The sequence below is a fragment of the Natator depressus genome, chromosome 1 (assembly GCF_965152275.1).
Source record: "Natator depressus isolate rNatDep1 chromosome 1, rNatDep2.hap1, whole genome shotgun sequence".
In the NCBI taxonomy this organism is placed as follows: Eukaryota; Metazoa; Chordata; order Testudines; family Cheloniidae; genus Natator; species Natator depressus.
This window is the reverse complement of record NC_134234.1, coordinates 160,267,769-160,290,585: the sequence shown is the minus strand read 5'-3', so window position 1 is coordinate 160,290,585 and position 22,817 is coordinate 160,267,769. Positions and strand designations below refer to the sequence as shown.

The 22,817-nt window shown below is 39.6% G+C and overlaps 1 protein-coding gene and 1 long non-coding RNA gene across 2 annotated transcripts; one reads left to right on the top strand and one right to left on the bottom strand.

Annotated features, from left to right (window-relative positions):
* Nucleotides 1–527: 527 nt before the first annotated feature.
* On the bottom strand, nt 528–1,468 carry CLDN14 (claudin 14). Its single transcript, XM_074946511.1, has one exon. It carries the CDS (start codon nt 1,466–1,468, stop codon nt 758–760), a length of 711 nt encoding a protein of 236 aa, XP_074802612.1. The 3' UTR covers nt 528–757.
* Nucleotides 1,469–10,348: 8,880 nt separating this feature from the next.
* Nucleotides 10,349–21,023, top strand: LOC141983399 (uncharacterized). The gene is made up of 3 exons (XR_012638359.1): nt 10,349–10,464; nt 18,287–18,359; nt 19,559–21,023. It is a non-coding gene; the product is annotated as an uncharacterized LOC141983399 (long non-coding RNA).
* Nucleotides 21,024–22,817: the final 1,794 nt, after the last annotated feature.

The window sequence follows — 22,817 nt, the reverse complement described above, 5'->3', positions numbered from 1 at the left end:
GAACATTTGTTTTCATTCTGAATCAGAACAAAAAGTCAAAATGTTGACATTTTTTCTTGGAACAGAAATTCCAAGCAATTTTGATTAGGAAACGTCAGAATGTTTTGTTTCAATAATGTTGAATTGTTTCATTTTGACAATGTCCTAATATTTTGTTTGGATAAGGTCAAAACATTATAACACAATATCAAATATGTCTATAATATGAAATATAATCTTATAATATTATATAATATCATAGTTTAATATGTTAATATATAGCCAACAAAATGATCAAATCAAATCTAAATGTTTTGATGTTTTTGAAATGAAATGAGAAAGCTGAAAGAATAATTTAGTCCAAATCAACATTACCCTGAAATGTTTTGATGTAAATGAAACATTATTTTTCAATGGAAAATTGTTCCATTGAAAAAATTTCAACCAGTTCTACTGTTAACCCTTTATTGTTTGTGAAAGCAGGTTTTAGTATTAGAAACTTGATCAAAATAAAAATATTACTTTTAATCAGAACTGACCACATCCACAGCTTAAGGTTGTTGACCTCACATAGGGAGAAATTTGCAACCTCTGCAATACAACGAAGTGCCCCTCCCCAGTTTCAAAGCAAACAATTTCATGTTGTTTCTCTGCATAAATACACAATGGTAAACTTTGTATCAAAACTCTCATAAATTATAAGTGTTCTTTAGATTAGTTTTATGTCATACACATCCATTATAGAGCAGTTCTGACTCTCAGGTGAATCTTAAGGAACTCACACATAGTCATTTAATCTGTAGCCACTCTGTGAAGCAGATGTCAGCGAAGAAGCATGGTTTCCCTTGTAGGCAGTTGGTGGTCTATATGAGGGAGCAGCCCTTGTTGTGCTTCTTGGTTGTGGCTGGTAAGGTATGTTGTTCCCAGCACTCTGGCATGATGTACAAAGTAGAGCTCCGCCAAGTATAGTCAAAGATGCAGAGAAAAAGCCGAGGTAAAGAGCTTGCCCTATCTCATACTTCATCCCGTTGGGAAGCATGGGGTTGTAAAAATCTGTAACCACATCATTAGTAGTCCAAGAAACAGGAACCAGGCATATGAGACCAGCCAGGATGAAAAAGATTCCACCAGAGACAGCGAGAGAATTTTTGGCAGAGGCCCCTTTGACACATCGAGTGCAATGCATGCCAATAACAGACACCACACATGCCAGTGTGGAAATAAGACAGGAAATCACCATCATGGCACGAGCTGCTTGTAGGTCACGAGGCAGTGCAAGCTGAGATCGATGGACCTGGCACTGGTAGATGCCAGTGCTATGCCAGACACACTCCATCCAGAGCCCCTTCATGTATGCCACAGCTGTTATAATATTGGTGCCTACATGTGCCGTCCTCCACCAGTGAGGCAGAATAGTAGCAATTAATGTTCCAATTAGACCAAAGAGACTTAGTAAGAAGCCCAGTAACTGAACAGCCATGCTTGCCATGTTAATGTTTGTCCTAATTATTCCCTTTAATAATGTATCTCTGGTTGGCTTCCTTCTGAAAACACAAGCTTTTCCTGGGAGATATGCAGCAGTTTTACTCTGACACCTTCTGGACTCCTAATAAAAGGTAATTGAGGAAAAAGAAGTTAAATATTACCTAAATGCATTATTTCTCTAACCAGTAAGATGCATTTCAAGTGCAATTAGCATAGTTATGGTGGTTAATGATGTTTTGTGGAAGCAGTGGGAAAGTAAGCTTCCCTCTTCACTTATGTAAACAGGCTTCCATGGCCTGTTGGGGAAAAAACTTCAGGCAAATTATGCAATTGAAAAAATATTTTAAAATAAAATATTCTTCTTCCCAACAGACTCCTCAGAGAAACATGACTTCCTTTCTAAAGTAGAAAATTAACAAGTGTTAACACTTGGATTTATAAAGCAGACATCTGAAAGCTACTTTACATGATGAAAACATTTCCAAAAGTTCATAGCAGGACTACAAAAACAATAAGGGTATATTTGCTCAAACTAGAGAGCAGAGAGAGTGATTTAAAATCTGTGGAAGAGGATAACAAGTATTGGATTAAAGTTTCCTTCCCTACCCTAGTTGCCAGTATTTCTTGAGGTTTTATTTTATTAAAGCAACTCAAAGAGGAATAACTTTCATTAGTCCCTATGGAGACTCAGTTTATGACTTCAGTTTGTGGGCTACATGACAGCATGTTAAACCAGATGTGCATCACACATCTTCTGAGGAGCAATGCCTCACCGTTTCAGAAGAATATCTCATAACAAATTCTACCATAAAAAGCCCTTACAAGAAATAGGAACTCTTCCTTCTGTATAAATCTTAGTTACAGTTATCTATACTAAATTGCTCCCTTGCAAGGTCTGTATTATCTGTGCAGGCAAAATCTTTCTATATTAATACATAAAGTACTCATGCATCAAAGTCCAGCTAGGAACTCAGAAACAGAAGCAAATTTACATCCCAGTCCTGCAAAGATTTATGCACCGGCTGAACTCGTATTTAAAAGTAAGAATGTGCATAAGTATTTGGGGGACTGGGCCTTAAAGGATACATGCACACACAAAAAATGACTGGTCGGACTAGTTACCAAAGTACACAGGACTCTGAAGACTCTTTGGTATAAAGAAGTAACAGAGAGTCAAAAATCAGTGCTGATTTGCTCCCCATCCACCCAAACAAAAGGTGGGATTAAGTGGTTTAGGGAAGCACAAAGGTTACAATGAAGATTGAGACAAGGTGGATGAGGTCAGGTCTGAAGAAGAGCTCTGTGGAGACCTTCTCTCTTTCACCAACAGAAGTTAGTTCAATAAAAGATATTTGCGCGTGCTGTCTCTCTCATATCCTGGGACCGACACGGCGACAACAATACTGCACACAACAGTGAAGATTGTGAGATAAACTCATTGTCATACATGTTAATTCTTTTTTCTAATTTTTAGTTTCTATATTAATACATAGATACAGAGTGGGAATGAGGGTGATATTAATTGACATCAGTGGAAGTTAACTGGCAAATTTAGCCTTGATGGCTTGAATATAAAAGCAAAACCAAAGAAGAGCAAAACAAAAAAAATAGCTTTGTTTTTGCTTGACTACTTTTAGAAGGTATTTTACTGTTTGTAACGTCTATTATGGCTGTATGATCTTTCAGCTCCATTGTGCCTATTTTTTAAATGACAATGGACTGTTTTATGTTGTTGCTAAGTAATCTTCTTGATTTGATAATAATAAAATTAAGATAATGATAAAAGTCACAGCATTTTGTTTAGAAACTCCCCTCATCATTGTTCCTGCTGAACATTTCTGCATCTCGCTGCACGGTGTCAGGTGGGATCATACCACAGATTTCTTTCTCTCTGTCGTGGCTGAGTTGAGGTAATGTGCCATAACAGGACATAATCCAGGGTAAAGCAGAGCATGTAGCAAGTCATAGGAACAAACAAAATGGAAATCTCCAGTAATACAAAATACTCAATTTACCACAGTTTGTTCAGGCAAGAAAAACTCTTAAATGCCGTATTTCTAGTTTTTCTTTCTGTGCAATATTTTATTATTTCTATTTATTCATTTTTTCTATGATGCTCATTGTAGTACCTGAGAATTCCACCTACATTAAAGAATTAATCCTCAGAACACCCCTGTGGGGTCAGGAAGTGGTGTTATCTCCATTTTTAGATGGAGGATTGAGGCACAAAGGGGCTAAGTGACTTACCCAAGATCACACAGGCAGTCCGTGACAGATCTGAAAATGGAGCTCAGGTCTCCTGCCTCCTAGTCAGTTCCTTAGACGCAACACCATCCTTCAGTCTCAGTTTCATGGTTGTCCGGTTTCTCCCTTGATCCATTTGGTATTGTTTACCTATGCATGGATAAAGATTGAACCCCAGATTATAATCCATCTAATTAATCAATGAACACATTATAGCTGCATATTGAGCACCATTTGCAAGTCCACTTTAGATTACTTCTGGATGTTTGCGAAAGGTTTTCAAGGTCAGGCATTAGGCTTTGCAGTTAATTCCAAAGAAAACGGGATATAAAAGTTAAATGTGATTTACACCAGTAGTCACAGGAAATGGACTTCCAGATTTAATGGAGGTCAAAACACTCAGGCTTGGCAGCAGCTATTTTTAGAAATCATTAAGGTGTTATTTTTAAACCTTAGCTCTTAAGGTCTTTTTAATTTAGGAAACTGGCCTTAATTAGCCCCACTTGCTTGAGGTCATGTTTTCCATGTTCAGTGTTTAGCTGCGGCCAGCTTCTACTAGTGTTAAGTAATGCTTAACTATTGTAGAACAACTTTGCACTCTTTACTTAGTTGTGGCAAAAATAACTGTAAATTAACACACTTTATCTCAAAGAACGTCAATCGTTTTGTTAAAATACCTTGACCTATGGCTTTGTTTCTAATAGATTACCCTATGAACATGGCCACCAGCAGTAGAGCTGTGTCCTGTTGTGAATGGCTGAATGAATAGTGCAGTCAATGGCTTGCAGATGGGTGCAGGTGTTACATGCTAGAGCATAGGCGAAGCCATCCATTCTACACTGATCTTGGTTCTCGTCATTTTAAGAAAATGCAGATGAGATGTAGCCTTAACAGGCCAGAGAAGCAATCCAACCTGTGAAGAAAGCTTGTTTTAGTTGGCACTGTTATTTTGGGGTATTTCATTAAGTGATATGGTCCCATAACTCGAAGCAGGCCCTGCACTGCAGCCCAGAATTAAACAAGGCAAGGGAGAAGCAGGACAGCCTGCACAGCATTCAGATTGAGTTTTCACAACTCAGCCCATCCGCAAACCAAAAGGTTGTAAAAAGTAATGTGAAAATCTGTGAAGAGCAGCTGTGAAAAACTTGTTTTCTTATGCCAGCTCATGCCATCTTTATTTAATAAGTAAAATGGTAGGAAAGCCAGCTTTTCCATATAAACTTTTATGTTGTCTAATACCTGTGTGATATAGGAATAGCTATATTGCACTCACTATACATAGGATACTTCTTTTGGTTTGTTCTCCCCTGTATCATACTACAGCTGTATTCGTTTTGGGAGACCTGTCTTCTAATTAAGCTCCAATTAAGCAGTAGAAACCAATGTTTCTAATCTGTATATTTACCCAGAATTAAAAGATGGATGCAGGTTTCACTGATGTCTCTTTCATTGTTTCTCATTTTACTATTTCTCCACCCATATCAATCTCATCCTTTCATGGCTGTTCTTTTACAAGTGCTTTCTCCAGACCCATAAAATGCCTCGTTCTTGTGCTGACTGCAGTGAGTCTCATCCCTCTTTTCTTCTGCTGCTCATAATAAAGTTCTGCCAATGGAATTTTTAATCCAATAATTCCTTTCTCTCCCTCTACATCCTTACCTAACTCTGTTTTCATTTCAACCCCTCAAATTCCGCTTAACTTCTCTTAATAACACTGAAAATCTGATAAAACAACATTAGGGCTCAGATTATTTTGTCTTTTGTTGTTTTTCTCTTATCACGAGTAAACGAAAAGACCACATTCAAATTTGTGCTCATGAAAGTGAAATGCTGAAAATTCTTGCCAGAACAAGGACATAGTGATACCAAACAGAATGCAACTCAGTATTCATCGATCCTGATCTATAACACAACAAATCCTGTTATTTCTGGGCCTTTGTGAGCAATGATGCTAAAGTTTGTGGTGGGGTTTTTATTTATTTTTTATTTGGGCAAATATTCATTAGTATGTAGGATCAAAACCATGAAATTATTGCATTCCATTTGTGCCTTCTGTTGAAATTTGAACTCAGGACTTCACAAGTGTATTAACCCACTGCTCCATATACTGTAGTGTCCCTTTATTTCCTTGTGTGTCTTTAAAAATTAATTGATTTTCCTCTTCATTACTATCTAGCAAAGGCTAAATAAACTATGTATAATCGTCTTTGCTTTTGTACTCTATATACATTTAAGTTAAATAATTAGAAACACAGTATGATATGTAAAGGGGAATTTATTTTATAACTGGTATCACTTGTTCCTCTCACTTCTTCTCAGTAGAGGTCCAGGACTTGATGCTAGTCAGATCTGAGATGCATTGGCAGAACTGTATGAGGAAGCTCACACAAGGTCTAGCTGCAGAAGGTCCGTTTCATTGATAGTTTGTTCTGGTCTACATAGATTATTATACCACTCTCATCATCATCTCTCATCATCATTAGCACCTTCCAGTAGTTCATAAAGTGACGTGAATAATATCAGTTACGTGGGATATTCGTCTCTCATTTTCACGTGCCACAAATTCCCTGTATAGAGTACTCCAGCATCCCTCAGTTGTCTGCTTTTTTACCCCAATGCTAAAGGTTTTGAATTGCAAGGAATTTCCCTCCAGTGGACAAGAAGAAGGCTGAATACAGCTACATCTGTAGCCTGTCAGTGCTGCTGTATGCACACACCATGAGGATACTAGACAAAAGGAGTCATCCTTGTCCCCTGCCTTGCACCTTGTACAGTCACTTAGACTGCAATTCAAGCGTTCAGTAGCAGGAGTAAGTCTCTGCCATACTGGTTTGGTAACATTTTCTACCCACTTTGTACTCACTTTGCACATGTCTGACTATCTACTTTCAAGTTGCAACACAGTAGAGAATCAGGAGCAATGTACTCCCTTTTCTAGGCCCCAGTTCAGCAAGATACTTAAGCACGTGTTAACATTAAGCATGTGAATAGTCCCACATGACGTGAACAGGACTGCTCATATGCTTAAAGTTAGGCTTGGGCTTAATGGCTTGTCTATACTTGAAATGCTACACAGGCACAGCTGTAGCCCTTCAGTGTAGACCTTGCCTATGTTGATGGCAGGGGTTCTCTCACTGGTGTAGGTAATCAACCTCCCTGAGAGGTGGTAACTAGGTCCATGAAAGAATTCTTCCACCAACCTAGTGCTGTCTACATCAGGGGTTAGGTTGGTGGAATTGTGTCACTCAGGGGAGTGGATTTTTCACACCCCTGAGTGACATAGTTGGGTCGATCTAACTTTTTAGTGTAGACCAGGCCTGAGTACCTGCTGAATCAGGGCCTTAGGGTCTAAGCATATAATGTCTTCATATGAGCAGAGTAAGGAACCATGTTCCTAAATGTTGATCCCCCGTGTTTCAGGCAGTGGCAGATTAGCCCATGGGGCCCGGGCCCAAGGGCCCCGGCCAATTGGGGGCCCCAGAAAAATGGGCACCCCGCATCCTGAACCGCTCCGTGTGACTGCCTGGCACTTCTGCCGAGAGTGGGATCAGGGCGCAGGGGCTTGCCCCACTCCACCAGCCCAGCGCTCCTGCCGGGGAGTGGGGGAAGTCCCTGCTCTCCGGTAGGAGCACCAGGCAGGCACGAGAATCCCGCACGCCCTCACCCCGCTCCCCAGCAGGAGCTTTGGGCAGGGGGGCAGGGTAGGGCAAGCCCCTGTGCCCAACCCCATTTCCCCAGCAGAAGCGCAGGGAGGGGAGGGGCCCCCACTTGCTCTGTCCCAGGGCCCCATAAAAGCTTAATCCACCTCTGGTTTCAGGTCACCATGATGCACTTGATTGCTTGCCCTGGTTACAATATTTTTAGGGGGGGGGAATGGAAATCAACTTTGTTTACTATAAGAACAGTTTACTGTGTGTGTGTGTGTGTGTTGGGGGCTGAATGCTGGCTTACAAGGCATCGAGCAAAAATCTAGTCTTTTTTAAAGAAAAGATTAGGAGATCAATATAAGTTTGAAAGGCACTTTGTGTCCAACTCTGATCTTTCACCCACTCTACCCCACTCTCCTCTGCAGAGTAACAGTCCTAAAGCCAATGCTGACAATGAGTACTTTAGCACTGCTGCTGCACTGACAAATGCCTGACAAGAAGATTAACTCCAGTTCAGAATGAAGAAACTATCCAGAATACATCAATATTCATTGTATTCTTATACATGTAGTGTAGCCTTGTTACAAACACCTACTTGATTTTTTATGAATTAGTTCTTTCATATATCTGTTTTGGCTACCACTATGGTTAGCTGTCAATTATACTTGTGTTCAAATAACAGTGGTATCTCTTGAATTTCATTTTTTGTCACATAGACTGATTATATGTAATCCGTAAACCAAATTCTGTAGACTTTGAAATGCTCTTGGATGGATTCCATATTTTTCCATCATAGAAATATCTGAGGTTAACTTTTTAAAATGACATAAAAACATCCTCTCTCCTCCCCCACTTTAAATAAAGCATTCTGCTTTGACATAAATAAGGTAAGTGATGGATACCACTGGAAAATATATAAAGAAAAAGGATCAGTGACCAGGACTGAAAATGGAATGAAACATTTTGGATAGTGCTATATGGAAACACGATGAAGGAACACCCAAAAGACTACATTTTCAAACCTTGGCACGTAGGCCAAAATTTTTATAAGTAACTAGTGTTTCAAGTTGCAGATTTTGGGAGTGTGATGCTGGCAGGCCAGGTGCCAGCTCATGCCAAAGTGCCCATGTCTCAACTGGACAGACAGTTACATAGCTGGAATCTGACTGGCTCACTTGTGGATTAATATTGGTAAAATAGGTATTAGAATTATAAGAAAGTGTTTAGACTCTCCTGGATGCTTGCGAGCTGTCCATGCATTAATCTGACTTGTAATATCTGCGCACCACATTGTAATGTAATATTTGAGCAGGTATATTGTAAGCCTCTGTGAATCACCATACAGGAGAGGGGCATTAATTGGTGTGAAGCGCTGCTCTTCTACACAACTTGTATGCCCCTGCTGAAAGAGGAGACCCTTTGATACCAAACAGGCTATAGGTGGATCTTGCAACTGAAAACTCCCTGCATCTGGGATGAGGAATTGTCAACAACAGGACTAAAGACTCTTATAGTTGTTCTGCTCTTCTCCCTCTGAAAATGAGTTGTGCAAGTAGACTCCTCCCATCAGCTGAGTTTGCAGCTCAAAGCACACGGCAGGAGGGGACCACACACAAAGGAAATAAGGATCTCTATTCTGCTCTGGGGCAAGGTGTTTCTAGGCATAAGCATGAAATCACTAGCTGCTTAGCCTGGGTTAGCACTAAAGGACGAATAGAACGTACTGATTATAGAAGCCTATATTGCCTTTTGAAACCTAAGACTGTAACTCATTCATGTGGCTATGTGTGCTTGCTTTAACCATGTAAATAACACTTTAATTTCTTTTGCCTATTTAATAAGTCTTCATATAGTTTAGTGGAGGATTGGCTACAAGCATTGTTTCTATTGTGAAACCTAAAGCAAGATTGACCTGGGGTAAGTGATTGGGCCTTTGGGATTAGGAGTACCCTAAACATTGCTGTGATTCTTGGGGTAAGCGCCCGTCGGTCACAGAGATATGCTCACCTGGGTGTCAAGACAGTCTGGAGTACCTAAGGGGATTATCTGTGAGTTCGTGTTTAGGATGTTGATGTGCCTATGGAGTTTGCACATGGTGCAGTTGGTTGGTGAAATCTAAGTTTAGAACTAACAACCAATGTGGGGTTTGTGCCCTGGTTTTTAACAGTCTACCCTGAGGTTGGTACTCATGCTTCCATCACCGTTGGGAGCATCACAAGGTACTCAACTTGAGATACCTTAAAATGCTCAAAATCCACCCTTGAAAATCAGATCCCTTTAAGGTGCCACAATTTGAGTATTGAAAAAATGAGACATTTAAAATGACTGGTCACTTTTCTAAATTTAGGCCGTAGGTTCCACCTGCAAGATTTGTGCACAGAAAAATCATATTAACCTAAACAGATAAATGCCTGCAGAAAGAGGCATTTGTGTATGTAGTTATCTGGGTGGCACATACACATATGTCCCTTTGCACAAGCAAACTGTAGGGCTTTCCCACTCAAATATTGGTGAATACAGTCAAGGTGACCAGTTTTGAGTGTCAACATCCATAATAGAGATGAGTGAGATGACAGAGACATGAGTGAGTAGAATATAAGGAATAATCATAGAGTATCAGGGTTGGAAAGGACCTCAGGAGGTCATCTAGTCCAACCCCCAAATAATGTTTTTACAGGACTCAGTTCATGCCCTGAGGTGCTTTATTCCTTCCTTCAGATATTATAATATTAATGGCTTTAAAAGAGCATTCTATTCTATTAAAGCTCATAACCATAATATCTAGGGGCCTTTCAATAGTGCATGAAGAAACATGACTACACATCTGTCATCTGTTGTTTGTTCTCTCCCTCAGGGGAGAAGTGTGTGCAGTGGAGTGTCTTGTTTTGGAAGAGTGTTTTGTTGTTTTTGTGGTTGTTTTAATATACACATTGCTTTGTATTTATGTTAGAGAAGGCCGGGATAAAAAAAATGCTCCTTTCACTTGCAGCAGAAGGATGTGAGGTTTGATGGTCCTTAGTTCCTGTGGGAGTTCATTCCATAGTCTGACTGGCTCCCGAGAAAGCTCTGTCTTCTGCACAGATGATACCTCTGGATGCAACAAAAATGGGTGTGTACCTAGTGTTGACTGTGACCTTGCAAAAATCTGTGAGTGTTACTGTGCAAACTTAGTTTGGCCCCTTTGTGCAGAGGCATTTCTGTGCAGCCTGTAATTACATGATCACGTACTATTTTTTTCAGCAGGACTCCTGCCTTATTCAGTGCCCAGGATGAACAATGTTCAGGGAGTGAATCAGGGTTGTGTAGTGAAATAGCCTGTTGTCTGGAGGATCCATGCCTCATTTGTTGCAGAAGTTGAAAGGTGTGTAGGGAATGAGGCAGGGGATTGCAGGAAAAGAAAGGATGGTCTTGTGATTGGGGCAGTTGAATGCTGCCCTGGAGAATTCGATTCTATCCCTACCTCTGCCAGAGACAGGGCTGGCTCCAGGCACCAGCGAAGGAAGCAGGTGCCTGGGGCGGCCAATAGAAAGGGGTGGCACTCCGTGCGCTATTGGGGCGGCAAGTCCGGGTCTTTGGTGGCAATTCGGTGGTGAGTCCTTCATTCCTTCTCTTCCTCTTCGGCGGCAATTCGGCGGCAGCTCAATCGGGTTTTTTTTTTCTTTTTTTTTCTTCACCACTTGGGGTGGCAAAAAAGCTGGAGCCGGCCCTGGCCAGAGAGTTCCTATGCCATATTGGGCAAGTCACATAAACCAAAGTTTTTACAGGTGGCCACTGTCTGTTCCTCATTTGCAGGAGTGTTGAGGATTCACAGCTGCAACTGAGGTCAATAGGAAAGCTTTTCTGGCCTTTTAAAAAACTATGAAATGCTAAGAACTCTGAAAAATTAGGCCTTAGGCTTTTCAGGTTGGACACCAAAAATTAGTTGACTCTTTAAACAATTTTGGCCTTATCCTCTGTGCCTCAGTTCTCCATGTGTGAACCGAGGATAATTTTAAGGCTGTTTTGAAGATAAATTCATCAATGTTTGTGAAGCACTAAGCTATTACAAAGAGAATATAATGGAAAGGGCCACGAGGAAATTTTAAAAAAACAAGCCTTGTGGATTTGGATGGTGTGAAGTAAAGAATGAATATGCGCAATGAATGATGAAGATAAAAAGAAACTGTCCACCTTGTGCACTGAATAAGCCAGCAGTTCTGTGGAAAAAATAGTATGTGCTCATATAATAAAAGAATGCATTAATGCATATGCACAAGGGGGGCAAATTAAGGTTGCACAGACATCCTTAATGTTGACTATTTTTCGGTTTTGAGTGCTTGACTTTGCAAACTTAATGTTTTTTTAACATGGTTTTTGGATGTAATATATTAAAATATTAAATAATAAACTGAGGGCTCAGTTTGCATTTAGGAACCAGCTTGCAGCATAGGATGGTGCAGAGCTGGGCCAGCCCAACAGGAGCTCCTGGAAGCATTGTGCCTCAGGCAATCATAATGCCTCCAGGAGTGCATCACCTCTGCTTCATCCTTATACAGGGTGCAGTATATAGTGCCCCTGATATTCTTGAGTTGGATCAGTTCTGTCCCTCCTTGCCGCCTGGGGGGATACTAGTAGCTATAATGCAAGCCATAGTTCATTCTGGCTCTGGGGAGCTCAAGAGCCGCATTGTACCTGGCATCGCTGCAGGAGTACACATGGAGGGAGTGAAAGTTCTCTGTAGTAGGCCTGGGCATCCTCATACCTTTAATGTTCATTTAATGTAAAATACATAAAGAAAGAAAGAAGCAATGTAATAAAAGATCATTTCAGAATTGATTTCAATTACAATACAGAACACACAGTGCACAGTGCTCACTTTGTTATTTTTATTACAAATATTTGCATTGTAAAAATGATAAAAGAAATAGTATTTTTCAATTCACCTCATACAAGTTCTGTAGTGCAATCTCGTTATCGTGGAAAATAAAAAGGACATGCATCCATGCTGATACGTTCGTTTAAAAGAAATGAATTAATTAAATTTGTGACTGAACTCCTTGGGGGAGAATTGTATGTCTTTTATCCCTGTGGTTTTACCCACATTTCTGCCATATATATTTCATGAAAGTAATATTAAGCACTTATTGGTACGGGGACCCGGCTCCGGGCTCCCAGAAGTGGCTGGGCCTCAGGCGTAAGTGGGGGGGCCTCAAGCTGCCTGGCCCATGCCACCTGGGGCTGCAGCGGCGATTTAAAGGGTAAGGGGCTCTGGCTGCTACTGCAGTAGCAGCAGCGGCAGCTGGGAGCCCCGGGCCCTTTTAAATCTCCGGCCATGGGGCAGCTGCCCCTTTCCCCCCCACCCCCCCAGCGGCGGCCTAGGTGGGGGCAAAAGGGGCAGCGATAGCGCTTTAATATCAGCTGTGTACAGGCCGGTACTGGCGGCCACTTCTTACCAGTATGCCGTACCAGCCCAAACTGGCCTACTTTCACTCCTGGTGTTTATAGCAGTCTCAGATGTTGTTCGAATTAAGAACACTTTCACTGCAGATTTGATAAAACGCAAAGAAGGTACCAATGTGAGATTTCAAAAGATAGCTACAGCACTGGACCCAAGGTTTAAGAATGTGAAGTGCCTTCCAAAATCTGAGAACGATGAGTTGTGGAACATGCTGTCAGAAGTCTTAAAAGAGCAATACTCCAATGCAGAAACTACAGAACCCAAACCACCAAAAAAGAAAATCAACCTTCTGCTGGTGGCATCTGACTCAGATGATGAAAATGAAGGTGCGTCAGTCTGCACTGCATTGGATCATTGTCGAGTCGAACCCATCATTAGCATGGAAGCATGTCCTCTGGAATGGTGCCCGAAGCATGAAGGGGCACATGAATGTTTAGCATATCTGGCACGTAAATACCTTGCAATGCGTTGCTGGCAACAGAAGTGCCATGCAAATGCCTGTTTTCACTGTCAGGTGACATTGTAAATAAGAAGCAGGCAACAGCATCTCCCATAAATGTAAACAAACTTGTTTGTCTTAGGGATTGGCTGAACAAGAAGTAGGACTGAGTGGACTTGTAGGCTCTAAAATTTTACATTGTTTTGGTTTTAAATGCAGTTATGTAACAAAAAAAATCTGCATTTGTAAGTTGCACTTTCACAATAAAAAGATTGCACTACAGTATGCGTATGAGGTGAACTGAAAAATACTATTTGTTATGTTTATCTTTTTTACAGTGCAAATGTTTGTAATCAAAAATATAATATAAAGTGAGTACTGTACACTTTGTATCCTCTGTTGTAATTGAAATCAATATATTTGAAAATGTAGAAAACAAACAAAAATATTAAAATACATGGTATTCTATTATTGTTTAACAGCATGATTAAAACTGCAATGAATCGTGATTTTTTAAAATTTCACAACTAATTGTGATAAATGTTTTTAATTGTTTAAAAGACCTCATTGTCAGTTGTTTCCTCCACAGATAGCAACCCTTTTCCTCTATACATCCTGTCCATATCTTGATTGATATTCATTACTCTGTTAATCACCAGGAGCTTTCTTGTTTGAGTATCAAATTTCTTCTTCTTCTTTTGATTCCATTTGATTACTCCCACAGTGTACCATGCTACTGATATTGCCCACATATTAATGGCTTGCATAAAATTATTTGAGATGAGTTTTGCCTTATTCGTTCGTAATAATCTCTTCTCACTTCTTCTTTGAGTTCCTTATGTTGTAACTCTGACAGTTCCCCAATTCTAAGATATTTGTACAAGTCATGCTGAGAGAGACCGTGGATAGTGCCTCCGTTAACTTGTATGACATCTGGTTGTACCAGTTTGCCCCTCATCACGGACATGGATGCACATTTAGCCAAGCCAACCTGTAGCTCTATATCTTCACCAAACTTTTCTGCATGTCATCAATCTCTGTATCTCATTTTGTGACCATCTGTAGAGTTTCAAATCATCCATATCATTACTATTTAAATTTTTGTAATTGTGCTTGTCACTGCACAGTCATAACAAAAAGATGGTTTCTATCCCAAACAGCTGACAGTGTCACATCTTCACTGCTTTTGCTCTGTTGCATGGCAGACCCACAAAGCTTGATTTTTCATCTCACTTATGATGGTGTCAACTCTGCTGAAGTGCATCATGTAAAAATAGTATAAGTAAGGTTGCCAACCCTCCAATATTGTCCCAGAGTCTCCAGGAATCAAAGATTAATCTTTAATTAAAGATTACATCGTGTGAGAGAATGTCCAGGAAAACGTCCAACCAAAATTGGCAACCCTCTATAAGACCAGAATCAGGCCTACAGATTTAAAGATGGGTTTTGCCATTACCAGTCCACATAAGGTACCTTAGGATAGAGCCTCACAAGACACTTAAGATGATCCTATGGAAGTTTTATAACCCCACAACTACATACACTGGACCCTCGCTAGAACCCACGTCTATATAGCGTGAATTCACATATAACGTGGTCGCGGCCATGGATCCCAAATTTAATTACTTTAATTGCAATTCATTTTAATGCGGTCCCCACATTAACGCGGTACCGCACATGGATCCCAAATCCCATGTTCTAGCGAGGGTCCAGTGTACCAACATGCATGCTGTTGCTCTTTATTCCTGTGCTAATGGAATTCCATTGCTGTTAACAAACAAGTTGACAGCTGTGTTACATGCCGTTCAGGCCATATTTAACTTTCTACGCAATTTCTGTGATACTTAATCGAATCCAAATAGTTTGTGGAAGTATTGAGTTCAAGGTGTCGTCATTCCCTTGTCCTGTGCATGAATAGTATTTTTCAGTACCATACTTAGCTCTTTATTTGTTTTGACTGATATCTCTTTGGTTCTGAATTAAATTCTTTCCTCATCCTTGACACTTTCATTTATCTTTCAGCATAAAGCTAGAATAAATAACGTCATCTGCCACAAGTTCATTCATCTTCCCTATAACCCTCACAGAGCTCTGTAATTATTTAACTACTTAAAACTTTCACACTCTTACAACTCATAAAATAGTTACTTAATTCTTGATATTTTCTCCCCAGCTGTGATGATTTAATCGAGCTTGGGTTTTTAAAAAGTCAGCCAGGAAAATCCCACTGAGCAATACAGCTCATTTATAAGGATCAGCATTTCTACAATACCGAGTTTGCACTGCACTCTCCATCTGTCTTATCTAAACACTACCATCACACCATATTTAGGTTTTCATGGTAAGTGAAACCATGACACACAGATCTGAGGAAAGCTGTACATCTGGCTTGGAAACATCATTCTGTATTTTAAACATTTTGCAGAACAGATCTATGTTATTAATTCAGGTAGAGCCCATTTGTTCTGGAGGCTTAGCTAGCTTGCCAGCAAGGGAAGCACTGTGGTTTCTTCACCACAAGAGTTCCTATTTCTCAAAAAAGCTTGGTTGAACGTTCACTGACCAAAGAAATCACAAGCTTTCACAAACCCCTTACAAGAGTTTTGATATGAGGTGTCTTATTTTTTTATAATCTAGAGTGAAATTCACCTCTGTGCACAGGGATAAGTATCACCCACAAATGATAATACTAAGCAAAAAAAAAAAAAAAAGGTGAAGTTAATCTTGCACAATCAAGCACTCTAAACTCAAAAGTTGGGAAATTCCAATGACTGCAAACATTTAAACATCCTCTATATTTATGGTATCTGTTAATGCTCAGCAAAAATACTTTAAAGTTTACATTTAACAAGGAGAACAGGAATAGAAAATACTCCCAGTACATATGTTTACCATTGCTGAGGTAACGTTGAAGGAGAAACAGTAAGTTTTTAAATGTCTAGACTTTTATGAGTGCTTGATTTTGCAAACTTACCATTGTTTTAAAACTAGCATTGGCTACAATTTTCAAAAGATTCGAAAGTTTCTGAAAATTTTACCCCTTTGTTTTTTTCTTGGGGGTGGTGAGCAGATGGCAACTATTCTATTATTTGTTCTTCTTGGGTGAAAATCACCCTTCTGCAGAGGGGTAGCACAAGACCTAACTATATACCACTTAAGCCCCTTAAAAAGGGATTAAATGGTGAATAAGCTTTGTGCAGGCTTTCTGTAGTAGGGTGAATTTCACTTCTTATGAGCTCCATGTGAAACCTGAAATCAAACTTAGAGCCATCCAGTGTCCTTGATCCATGCATGCAATTCTGATGAACATCAGTTTGGCATGACCCTTCATAAAGCTCACTGTAGTTACTTTTCCTGGGATTTATTGCCCCCTCCCTTTTAAAACCACAGCAAGATGTTATCAAGCACTATATACCTGCATATACTAACTTTTGCTAAAGTTAAATGGTACATGATCCCTCTCTTAAAGCAAATGTGGTAACGGCAGTAAATCACCTGTCTGAATATGACTGGGACAGTTGCTACAGGAAGCCAATAACACTTTAAGGGGTTTTGTATTAAATAAAGGGAAAGCTTTTGTGTGAGAAAGAACACAAACCCTTGTAAAAGCAAAGGTCTTCCAAAGGGCTTAGTACAGTACATGAGAAAATTATTCACACTGTTACTAGCTCAGTCTGCAAAAATATATACAATGACAGGGGTATTTATTTAATTTGGAAAGTATTGGGTGACATAGGTTTGTTTCCTTAGAATACAAGTCTCCCCAAACCATATGCCAGTGTCTTTTCATGAGCTGATGAATGTATCTGGTTTAGGTGATGAAAGGAACAGGAGACACTTTTACTGTGTTCCACAGAATGGGAAATATGGTTTAATACATTTATTTTTCATTCGTTTAAGTGTAGTCCGGTTGACTGCTACAGATGCCTCTGTAAATATCTGCAAAGGAGGAACCTTTCGGGAACCAGAGGCTACTGATATACTGTGCCCAGCAGCCAGAGCCAATAGAAATATACCCAATGTTCTGTATGTCTGTTTTCATTTCTTTCTTGTTCCAGTGAAGCAGTGGATTTTTTTCTTCAAGTCTGGAGGCAAGAAGTGCCAATGCTCAGTTTGAGTGCATTGCAGCTTTACAGAGAATTTATGCTCACCTGGAGCTGTGCCCTAAGTTGTCTGAAAAATCTAAAAGGTAGCTCATGATCCTGAGATTCTGCCTACACTCGGGAAGAATGGTGGGGGAATAACCTTCTTCACTCTTCTCTCCACACCTTCTCTTTCACTAACTTTGCTTCAGGAAACAGCAGCAAAAACACTTAGGTGACTTTGTTTGTTCCAAATGGAGGAACAATCAAAACAAACTAGCTGTTGTGGAGAACTTTCCACATTCTAGTTGCTGTTGGCCTGACTATTGAGAAGCCTGTGGCACTGGCAGCTCTTTAAAGAAGGAACAGTAAAAGCACTTAGTGCCCATAGGATGGAATATGAAGGTCAGCTGGAATGAGGAATATTTTGTTTCATTTTGCTAAACTGGCAGATTTTAATATTTTTATTTATTTATTTATTTTAAATCAAGCAGTTGTTTCACTGCTTTCCATTATAAGATGGAGTGTATGTTCCTTCAGTAAAAATGAGAAAGGTGTTACTTTTAACATCAGCAAATGCAATTGTAAATTAATCCGCACAGTTGAGATCTTCATCACCATTCTCATGTAGGTGACTACTGTGGACTTGAACTTACATTTGGTCTCAGGATTAGTGCTAAGTTGAAAGTATACTTTTCATACTGAAATCAGGTCTTCCAAGAACCTTACTACTACTCATTACAGGGGTGGAAAAAGCCACATGTCCAAATTACCCCAGTTTTACTGAATGGAATTAAAGCTTGGCTTGCCATACCAATTAACCTACTGGTGCTTCCTTGATGTGATGATCCACTAATGATGAAAGCTCCAGACCTGCTGGCTCCAAGGAGTTATATGTACTGTATCAACTTTTCATATATAATAAAAAGTATAGCCACCACATGAGAAACTGAACTTATCTGTGCATCCACAGGTTTTGGAGACCAAAAGACTTCTAAACCAAGTGATATGATTAGAGGAAATGAGGAAATGAAATCACTTAATGGGTATGTGCAACACAAAGAAGGAATCAATAAATTGTTCCCAGGAGTTATCAAGGGCTGTTTAATGCTTCTGAGACCTAAACTATCTAATCCATTACCCTTTCCGTTTTATTTGTCTTCTATTCTATCACATTGTTGGAATATCTCATATCCTGTGAAGATCACAACAGCTGCTCAGTTCTGGGACTAAAGGTACAGTAAAAGGATCAAGTTTTCTGTATGTTATGTATCAGATTCTCCATGAGAACTCTTTCATTCTCCAGGACTAGTTTATATCCTTATTAAGGCTACAAATACTAAGCTGTTTCCACAACGCCAAAATCTTCTTTTTTCTGAGGCATAATATATACTATGGAATACTCATCCTCTGAAATTGGCCAGTAGGAGTAGTTCATCTGAATGTTGATTGATAAACCAGTGCAATACATTTTGGTGCATGACTGGTGAATCACATAAAAAAAGGAATAATTAAAATAAAAGAATAGCTTCTAAAAGACTACAAGCCAAATTCTGCTTTCAAATACACCTCTGTAACCTCACTGTGCAACCTCTTTGAGGTAATTGAAAGCAGAATTTATCCTTAGGTGTTTTATGACTCATCTGTTTGGGGATCTTTTAATAGAAAAATTGGACACACACCTGAAATAGGAGATCTCTTAGGGCCTGATCGCCAGGGGAGCTTTTCTTTTGACTTTAATGGGTGCTGGATCAGGTCTTGAATTGTGAATGAGACAGAAGATTATTCTCTCATCATTGTTACTATCATTAATTTTTTTGAAGAAAAGGATGAGTTCTGTAGTTGTCAGTTGGTGAAGAACTCTGATTGGAATATAAATGGGAGCTCTTGCTCCAATAAGGATGACAGAATTTGGCCCAGAGTTTGATTGTAATGTATGTACACATTAACATCCCTTTCTGACTCTTTCTTTGTTTGGCAGTTTCTTCTCCTTGACAATTTGATATTAACCTATGATAGCATCTTATATGGGTGTTGTTTATTATTATCGGCCAAATTCCAATATCCTCATAGGGGCAAAAATCTCATTCAGTTCAATGGGACTTTTGCTAGAGTAAGGGCTGAGGAAAAACTGAGAAAAGAATTCAGGATTTGACCCATTTGCATGATCATCAAAGCAGATTTCTTGTCAAATGGACAAAGATATGCCAGACACTAACCATGTCCCATCTGTGTTTTTTTCCAGTTTTCATCAATCTGAAGCTTGAGTTCAGAGCATAACCCTTTATCTAGTCCTTCCAGCATCCTTCTGATAAATCAAGAGATGGGACCAAACCAAATTTTGGATCTACATACTCCCTATGAGCTTTGGAAAGTTTCAAATCCAGGTTTGGATTCAGATTCATACATCACAACTCAAGCCTGCATCTACATATATTACAGACTCTTTGCATTCGTTCATAGCATTCTTTGACTCTAAAAAATCATTTCTGGTAATCTAGCTAAAGATGAATCTGGCTGTGACTATGATGGCAATTCAAAACTAGACAATGCGGACATGTGTGAGTATTTGGTATGTAGCGGGGTAAAGGTGCTCATAGATTCACATGGTGAATTTACACAGGACTTTATCTCTCTCTTTTCCCCTACATAACCCACGTTTTTCATTATGTAAAACATAAAGGACAAGAGATCCTTAGCAAACGGAGCTATGTTGCTTTTTCCTAACTGTGGATCTGGATCCATATATTTAATAAATAGTCTTTCATACAATTACATGCTATTTTAAATAATGAACATAGAAAGAGATGTGGTGTTTTTTGCATCAGATGTAAACAAATTCTGGCAAATAGCTGGTTAGTACAGTAGTAGAAAGGTCAGTGAGGCTGTGACATGTCATTGCTTTACACAATAATAATTACTTCTGGATATTAATCATCCATTCGCTTACCACTGTTAGTCTTTGCAGATGTTTTAAATGCCTTTAGGACTTTGCAATTTTCGCAAAATGCCAGGTAACATAGGGCCAAATTCTGCCACTCTTACTCACATTGAGTAGTGCCTTAGTCCATAATAGATTCATGTACTTCTGTGGAACTATTGTGAAGTAAAATGATGCTCATTATGATTAACAATGGCAGAATCTGACCCTGAATTTGCTGGTCTCTGAATAATTTTTGAATAGCTGGCATCAAGGCTTTGAGTATAATCTTTAAAATACTGGAAGTCTGAATCTTATTTTCAGAATTTGTTTTTAAAACTCTTATGTTATATCTATTATAGTCTCTTTGTAAAAGCTACATATTCTTAGACTTAATACTGCAACTTCTAAAATGAAGAGTAAATTACAAATTCAGACTCATAGAATTATGGTACTTCCACTGAGAAAATAGCCCTGAAACCTGACCAGCCACATCTGTATAAATCACTATTCAATTATTACTATTTTTATTACACTGCATATTATTTTGACTTGCACCCAATGGTCCAGAAAAAAAAATATCTTATTGGCAATTAGTGATACTGGAGAAAAGTTAAACCAATAAAATGAAAAACGATCCTCTAATAATTACAGCTCTAAGTCTTATTTCATACACCATGAAAGCAATCTGCATTCCAAGCCTCCATTATTATATTACTCTGTTTCTGCAAAAATAAATAAAAGGTCAGAGAGCGAAGCTGACTAAAGAGACATCCTCTTGGTGCCTTGATGTGCCAGACATAGGAGTCACCCGTTGGAAAAATTATGCAAAGGGAGAAAACCTGAGAAGGAAGTAGCTTGAATAGGTTTTCACTACCATGGAACACATACTAATGTAAGAGCCAGTAGAGAAAGGCACTTCTGTGGGAGTTGGAAACAGCATTAGTGTTGCTGCCGACTGCCCTCAGTATGTGTATCTGTCACAAGCCCTGCAGAGCCATAGACACAGTGCCAGATTCTCAGTTGGTGTAAATCAGCATAGCACAATTAGTGTCAGTGGAGTTATGCTGATTTACACAAGCTGCGGATCTGGCACAAAATTCATATAAATTTGGGGTTTAAGAGGAGAATAAAACTGGATCAAGGGCTTAGGCCTTTAAAGTAGTAGGCACCTCCTGTGATATGTTGAGTACCTACTGAAGTCAATTGAAGTTGAGAGTGTTTAGCACCTTGCCAGATCCAGGTCACAAGGGAGGAACATACTTAAGTGCTTCCCCTCAGGATAGAGAGAAAATCAGGAAAACTACTCTAAGAGTTAACAGATCAGCAAGGTTTGCACTTGCCTAAAAGTGTCAGCTTTGCTTTTCTGGGGCTGGATTACAATAACTGCATAGACACTGCTACAAACCAGAATGTCCTTGGGAAAGTCACCTGCTGTGTGAGAAAACTCTCAGCTCCTACCAGCACAACGTTTTTCTTACCTTGCCTTGCCTCCTCCTGTTAAAAATTCTGAGAGCCAGCTCTGCCAAAGCACAGGACTTGAGTCAACATTTTGGTTTTGAAATGAAGAGCATACAGAATGTATAATATCCTGCTGCGTGGCATGCAATTTGTAGCTAGCTTCCAGGTCCTGAGGCAATTGGCAATAGGTCAGTAAAAGCTTTTATCGTTGTTTGCTTGTGGAATATAAAATCTTTAATCTTCTTTGTTTTCAAATGATATTGTCAGGTGAGCAGGACTAGGTTACGATAGCTGCTGTGGGGAAAGACACAATGAATAGATGCTATCTGAGAGGTCTCGGATTTTTCCTCAGGGGTGGGGAGGGAAGGTCTGTTTGTCAGGCTGGGCACACACAATAACTGAACAAAGTGCTGGGTTAGGGTGTGTTTCTTCACTACTCAGTGGGAATTGGTACAAATTTATAATAGGGGAGTCTTTCTAAAATTCATCCCACAAAGCACAAAATGAGGTAGTAATAATAATAATATTTTGCTTCTCTATCACTATATCCAATCCATATATGTCAAAGCATTGTACAAAGAAAGGTAAGTGCCATTCTCTCTATTTTATAAATGGAAAAACTGAGGCACAGAGTGGTGATGTTAAGTTGCCCCAGGTCACCCACTAGGTCAGTGGCAGAGTTAGGAATAGACTCCCAGATTACCTGACTCCCTGTCCAGTGACCTCTCCAGCTAGACCATGCTGCCAGGGGTCCTTTCTCAGGACTTGATTGTGGTCTCTGATTTACTAAGCTATGCTGGTGGAACCCTCAAAAGGTGGGTGGTGGCGGAGTGCAGCTAGCCATCAGGTGAGGCCCGGTGAAGTGGTCTGATAGATAGCCAGGTCTCTTTTAAACCAACAGCACAACTCAGAGTCAAACCACTACTTAATTGGAAGCATTTGTAATATTATGACAACTGCCTATTTTGTTATGCAAATGTGCTGCTGTATTCTGCACTAGCTGGGAACCCTACCAAAAGAGAATTACAGCAATTGAAAAACATGGCCAAGAGGGCAAGTGTTGTTGTTGGGAGATAACTGCAGGATAAATAAGGGTTCATACGGGCTGTGGCAATTATGCAGA